This window comes from Vipera ursinii, assembly GCF_947247035.1.
Source record: "Vipera ursinii genome assembly, chromosome: Z".
Classification (NCBI taxonomy): domain Eukaryota; kingdom Metazoa; phylum Chordata; class Lepidosauria; order Squamata; family Viperidae; genus Vipera; species Vipera ursinii.
Genome location: NC_139517.1, coordinates 79,653 through 86,202, shown reverse-complemented (window position 1 = coordinate 86,202; position 6,550 = coordinate 79,653). Strand labels below are relative to the sequence as shown.

At 60.3% G+C, this 6,550-nt stretch overlaps 1 protein-coding gene across 1 annotated transcript; it reads right to left on the bottom strand.

Annotated features, from left to right (window-relative positions):
• Nucleotides 1-1,570: 1,570 nt before the first annotated feature.
• On the bottom strand, nucleotides 1,571-6,036 carry LOC310648976 (2-acylglycerol O-acyltransferase 2-B-like). Its single transcript, XM_083377193.1, has 6 exons — nucleotides 5,863-6,036; nucleotides 5,285-5,463; nucleotides 3,465-3,669; nucleotides 3,191-3,365; nucleotides 2,868-3,067; nucleotides 1,571-2,092 (listed from the first exon to the last, which is right to left on the bottom strand). The coding sequence occupies exons 1-6, from the start codon at nucleotides 5,954-5,956 to the stop codon at nucleotides 1,938-1,940; spliced, it is 1,008 nt and encodes a 335-aa protein (XP_083233319.1). The 5' UTR covers nucleotides 5,957-6,036; the 3' UTR covers nucleotides 1,571-1,937.
• Nucleotides 6,037-6,550: the final 514 nt, after the last annotated feature.

Genomic DNA, 6,550 nt, shown 5'->3' with positions numbered 1-6,550 from the left:
AGGGGGCGGTGCCCCACATTCCTCCCACCACCCCTTTAGTCTCTGGCACCCCAAGCAAGCTCCATGCTGATGCAGGGACTAACCCGCCCCCCCCTTCCCAGCAGCATAGCTCAGGGACTCACTTGAAGCCCCACAAGGCCAAACTCCTGGGCTCTGGGACAACTGGGCTGCCCCTTAATGGCCTCCGTGCACTCCAACAACCCTCTTCCTTCCTTGCTGGCCAAGCAGACATTCCCCCCCCCCCCCGGATCTCTCCTTGCCTCCCAGTACAACCAGGGTTCTTCCTCCTCCTGAGGCCTGTGGGGAGCAGAGGATGTGTGTGTGTAGCTGCCAAGCCTGCCATCACCCCCCCCTCCCTGGGCCCCCACTGGAGATTCTGCCCTCACCCCGGGTTTTTGGTTCACGGGTGCTTCCCTGCCCCCAGTCCTGCCAAGGCCCTCAAATGCCCCTTGCAACTCTGCATTGCCCCCCCTCTTCCAATTATTCCTGCAGTTCTGTGCAGGCTAAGCATCTCTTCCCCCCCCCCCCAGTTCCTGCCACACAGGTCACCCAACCTCTCTGACCAAGGGGGAGACAGGCCCCCTTGGACAAGAAACGGAGCCAAGCTCTTTCCTGTGCTTGCTCTGAGGAGGGGGCTTCGAGGCTGGTCTCCTCCTATGTCAGGGGATCCTGGAAACAACCGGGGGGGGGGGCAGGCACAGCAGTTTGAGAGGGCCTTGGCTCAGACACCTTTCTGTGGGGCTGGACTGCTGCCACCAAGCCAGGATCGCAGGACAGGGCATTCCTCATGAAGGCATGGAGACTGCCTGCCAGATGGCAAGCCCCCCCCCCCCCCCCCCCGATCACTGACCGCTGACTTGCCAGAGATGAAGAGCATGGCTAATTCTGGAAGCTGCTCTTGGGCTGGCTCCTACCTGCTGGAGCCCTTTCACAGGCCCTGGCTGCTCCCCTTTCAATAGCCCCCTCCCCACTTTTCATGGTTTTTCTGGGAAGCTGAGGTGCTCAGTTCATAAGAGGCAGCCTGGCTAGAAAAGGTAAGCAAGAGAGCTCTGGGACTCATTTGCCCAGGTCCAGGCCACACCTGCTGGCTGCCTCTCTGGCGCTGCCCCGCCCAGCGGGCGATCCTCCTCCTGCCAGATGCCCAAGATGCCAGCAGCCCAGCAAGTTCTCCTGCACTGGCTGGTGCAGCAGCTCCGGAGCAGCCAATCCCAAACAGGCCCCTAGGAGCCCCACTCCTTTCTCTGAGGGGTTTCAGCAGGGTGGCCTCTTCCTACCAGGATGGCTGCAAGCACCAGGGCTAGATGAAAAACCAGCCCCGGCCTCTCCCGTCTGGATCCCTGCCCTTCAACGCCCGCTAGGTCAGCCCCGGCTCAGATGCCCTCATCTATCCCAGACCCGCCCTCTTCCTTCTGGCTCTCTCACGGCTTTGGCTACCGGTGGCGATTCTTGCTCTCCGGCAGCCCCGAATGCAGGCGGGAGGAAGGCTGAAGATCTCCCTGGCTCCTGCCCCCCCCCAAGCCCCGCCATCCCCGGGCTTCGTCTACCCTTCACAGCATTGAGTGCTCCACTTTATTTCTTCCAAAGGAAATGCCACAGTCGAGTGCACGACACACAACACTGTTTGTGCAGCAGCAACCCAGGAGTTCACCCTCCTCCACGCAAGAGTCCCGAGAACAAGGCTGCTTTTAAGGCGGGCCTTGTGCCTGCCCTCCGTGCTTTGGCATCAGCACCCTTTGATGCCAATTCTGCAGGGTCAAGAGCTCCGCTCCCAGCCATCCTCTGGGCACTACTCCGATGCTGCCTGGCCACGAGGGAAGCTTTAATCCAACAGCTCCAGAGCATCTTTGGTGAAAGCCAGCTCCTCCTGCAGCTGCGCAGTCCTTTCACCTGGCCCAGGTGTTGCCCCTCCGTGGCCCAGGCTGGCCCTGCATGGCGGGCTAGGTGAGCGTCAGGTGCTTGTCTTGGGGCAGCCCATACTTGGCCTTGTGCTCCTCAAAGAGCTGAGTCAGCTTCTCCAGGTACGTCTCATGCAGCTCATCAATGGCTTCCCGGGTTGGGTGCGGCATCTTGGGCACCATAATCGGAGCTCCCACTGAAGGGGGGGCAGGCAAGACATGAGAAATTGAATGAGGGGTGGCAGAGACCCAGGAGTGCCAGTTCTTGCAGCCAAGGGGGCTAAGCAGCCCCAATGCTCCTTCCTCTTCCCCCACTCCTCTCAGTAGCCGTAGCCCCCTCCTCCCTCCGAAGAGGCTTGGGCTGCAGGAGCACCAGCCTCCCATGCACAAGGAAGACCTACTGAGCAGGGCTTCCCCCCATCACTGCGAAGAGCCTCAGCCCAGGCAGGCAAGGCCAGCGTTCAGTCTTGAGGGATCCTGGAGAGTGCCACGTGGCCCAGAATGGGCCTTACACCCCACAGAATTAGCGAGAGGGCACGGAGCACAGTGTCTGCTGGAAATGGCCAGCCACATCAGCACTGCCCCTTCACATGGTCAAGCGCCTGAGCTGCCTTGTCCCACAGCATTGCAACAGGGAGAGAGAACCAATCTCCAGCCCTCCCCCCCAACCAAAGTCCAAGGCTGCTGCCCTAGTGAGGGGCTGGCCCTGAGCAAATTGCAACACACAGTCCAGCAGCTGGCGGTTGCATCCCCCAAGGGAAGTCAGTTTGTCTGACCTCCAACTGGGAGAAATGCTGGCAAATATGGGGCAAAGTGCTAGGAGACAGACGGTTGCCCAAGGCGGGGGCAAACCCGCCCCAGAGGGGCTCCTTTCTGTCATGGGCAGCCACGATTGATGGATCCAAAGAGTTCCCTGGCAACTGACCAGCCCAGCATCCTCTCGGCGCCAAGAGCCACAACAGACACACTCACCAACTGTGTAGATGGGTCTCCGGAAGGGCAGTAGGCCAAAGCTGTATTGGAAAACGCCCCGAGCGTGGAAGAGGGGCAGGGCCAGCCCCATGACCTTCTGCAGCCCTTCCTGCAGCCTGCGGATGAGGGAGCCTCGCGGGTTGGACACTTGATTGAAGAGCTCGTTCTCCCCGAAGGAGAAGACTGGCACCAACGCCGCTCTGCAAGGAGGGCCGAGCCTTCGTCAGAGGGAGGACCGTCCTGCTGGTTGGACCCAGTCCTGACCATGCCCAGGTCTCCCACCCCCCACCTTGCAGTGTTCCCAGAGGCCCCCTGCCCCTCACCCGTGTCGTAGGGCCATCTTGATGAAGCCTTTGCGGCTGTGGAGCTGAAGGGTCAGAGCCCCCGGACGAGCGTCCAGTGACTCAGGCGGGCCACCCACGGCAATGACAGCCACCTGCCCGCCCCCTTCATAACCAAGGAGGTAGGAAGTGCTGGCCTTATCTGAAGAGATCAGTCCTAGAACGAAAAACACAGAGGGGCTCAGAGTGTGATGGTTCTGGCCATCCTCGCTGCCTTGCAGCCCCTTTGCACCCAGATGCCCCCTAAAGAGCTCACCCCCGCTCATGATGTAGTCGCGGAAGAAGGGGACCTTGAACCAGAAGGGCAGCATCAGGAGATGGGGGGTTAGCCCTGGGAAGAGTTGGGAGAACCCCGTTGCTTCGGTGCAGAAGTTCCCAAAGGCGCCAGCTACCAGGATCCCATGGGGGTGGAAACCGAAGATATAATTGTGGGAGGGGTCCAGCTTTGCCGTCTTCACCAGCTGCCAGTGGGGAAAGAAAGCAGAGCAGAAACAAAGATGAGTGCTGAGATTACTGAGGCATTACTGGAATTGAGGCAGTGGCCCCATAGGTGACGGACCCTGCAGCGCTCCACCCCAGGATGACACGCACACACCCCCGGGGAGTTGCCGAGGCTGCTTGCATTTTTCCAAGCCAAAAAGGTTGAAAGGAAAGAGATGCCCCCACAGGGAGGCCGCTAAGACTAAGGCCGGGGCCCAGCACCCAGGACTGCTTCTCCGCTCTGCCCAGCTTCCCCCTCTGGATGCCGTTCAGCCTGGCAGGTGGGCGGAGGTGTGTGACTGGGGAGCATAGCTGAACCAAGCTCTGCCTTTAAGGATGCAGAAAATAAAAGATCTGGAAGCACAACCTTAAGCTCAATAGGCCTGAAAGAGATGAGGGGTGGATCCCAAATACTTTGGGGGGCAGCTTCAGCCAAAAGTCATTTTCAAGACTGCCTCGGGGTTCTCTCTCTAGGAGCACTTGGAAGGCAACTGAAGTTCACAAAAGCTTTGGCGGACTTAGTGGGAGACACTACCACCAACAAAAAACGTTCAGAATAAAAACACATCCTGATCTGCCCAAACAGGAGGAAATTTCATGCCAATAAAACATTTGGGGCTAGCACATTCATGATGCAGTTACAGACAGGACGGTCTAGATCTGCGAAAACGGATGCAGAAGAGGAGGATCAAGGAAATTAGTAAATTTGACAATCCAGCAGCACAGCTGCCTGAATTCTCACTGGCTGTTAGTTACATCTTAAGGCTACCAATTTAAAAAATGGCACTATTTTAGAATATTTATAAGCAAAACAATATTTACTACAACATTTATACACAAGTGAAAACTAACAGCCCAAGAAAATGCAAAAGGTCAGAGAACTATGCTCTTCAAGGGTGGCCTAATTATTAAAGCTGCCATCCAAACTGCTTTTATTCTACTGCAAATGATTCCCAAATCATGAAATCAGTGGATCACTTCATATCAGATTTTCATGGTCCCTGTTTGCCTATTAAACCAAGACCTTTTAAATTCCCTTCCTGGCTCCGCTCTCATTGGAGGCTTTTCATCCACTCTCCAGCAGCTACCTGGCAGGGTGTGTGTGTGTGTGTGTGATACATCCTCCCAGCCAGGCACCCTGTCTGGGCCAACCCAGGTCCCCTTCTGTCTCACCCCTCCTTCTCCAGGCCCAGCTAAGCTGTCCAGGGACGGAAGTCTAGCCCCCCCCCGCCCGCCCGCCCGCAAATTGCCTTTTAATGTAAGGTTTATGCCTTTTAATATAAGCTTAGTCTAAAAAGGGGACGCAGAAAGGATGGCATTTGCGGAAGGGGGGCTACGGAGCAACACCAGCTTGGCAATGGGGGAGGAGCCGAGGAGGAGGAGCCGCTTAAAGAAGGGCGACCCGCACCGCGCTTGGCTGGTTCTCCCCAAGGAGTTCCAGCACCGCTTCGAGCCCCGCGTTCTCACGGCCCGCAGCGGTTTGTTGCCAAGGCCGTGTTGGTGGAGCCGGCGCCCCTCGAAGAGAGAAAGTGGGTGTCCCGCCAAGCCCGACCCCCCCCCCGCTAGCACCAGGAGCCTCCTGGTTCCTCTGCTCACCGTGATGGGGAAATAGTCCCGGAAGTATCGCCAGACGGCCCAGCCGCGGACCCAGGCGGAGCGGCGCCCTCCTCGAGACGGCGTCTCCCAGTCCAGGTAGAGCCAGGCCGCGTAGCCGAGCGCCAGCAGCCAGCCGTCCCCGAGCAGCAGCACTAGGTAAAGCCCCAGGCAGCACTGGGCTACGAGAGAGGCAGCGGGTGACCCTCTTCTCCGCCTCGCCAGCCCCCGAGCAGCGGCAGCTGCGGCACTCTGAACATGCTCAGGAGCCCGCCGCTACTGCTGCTCCCGCCCGCGGACAGCCCCAGCTGAGAGGAAGTGGCGGTGTCCTGCGGGGCTGGAGCAGTCGGGGTTTGGGAAGACAGACCCGCGCGAAGCAAGGCGAGCCGCCGCCCGCAAGAGCCGAGCCGGGCGCTGCAACTGCCCGCCCGCCCGCCCCCGCCTCGGGCTCCCTTCGCGGCCGTCGGCCCGCCGCCCCGCACTGGCCACGACCGCCGGCCAGCGCTGCCTCTCCTGTGACCTCCCCCGCGGCCGGGACACAGCCAAGTTTGTCGCTGCCGCCGGCACCGTCCCGTCCTCACCCAGCGCCAGGAAGGAGAAGACCCACTGGAGCACGGCGGCCGTTTGGAGGCGCCGCCGGAGCGGCAGGCGCAGCGGGGCGAACCGCAGCCACATGGCCAGCGCGACGGGGTCGGGCTCCTACAGGTTGGCCGCCGAAGGCAGCTGCAGCTTATCACGGAGAGACGAGCTCCCCCTCCTCCCCCCCCCTCCGCGAGGCCCCGCCCCGGCCGCCCGTAAGCTGGCTGGTCTAGGCGAATCGGAGCCGGTCAAACGAGTCGGCGCAGGGTGGGGGAGTGGCCTGGACTGGCCCCAAACCCACCGGGAAGGGCTCCAAGCAAGCCGCTGACCTTCGCCCAGCCCTAGCCCCCCCTCCCGCCGCCCCGCACGCGTGGAGAGATGGGTCTGAGGGCGGCCGCTGCTATTTCTGGCTTCTCCCGCCCCAGGCCTGGCGGGCGGTGGCGTCTTCCTTCCCCGCCTCCGTTTTTGGGGTCTTTGCCGGCAGCCTGGAGGTTTTCTGCTGGGGCTGTTCTCTCCCTCCAGGGAGCCTCCGACTTTTTGCCAGGGAGGCCTGGATCTCACTGCTGTATCTCTTACAGGAGGGTCCCCCAGGACGGCACAGGTGGGAGCCAGCCCTCTTCAAAGACACAAGCTGAGCTTCACTCCCCACTACCACAAAGGGGGGCAGATACAAAGTTCATGAACACCTAT

Excerpts from the sequence above, each read along its gene's own strand:
- LOC310648976 (XM_083377193.1), bottom strand. The coding sequence starts at position 5,956 with ATGTGGCTGCGGTTCGCCCCGCTGCGCCTGCCGCTCCGGCGGCGCCTC. Across the intron at positions 3,068-3,190 it reads AAGATGGCCCTACGACACGG|AGCGGCGTTGGTGCCAGTCT; the intron begins GTGAGGGGCAGG and ends CCCTCCTTGCAG. Across the intron at positions 2,093-2,867 it reads GAGACCCATCTACACAGTTG|TGGGAGCTCCGATTATGGTG; the intron begins GTGAGTGTGTCT and ends CCCCCCCTTCAG.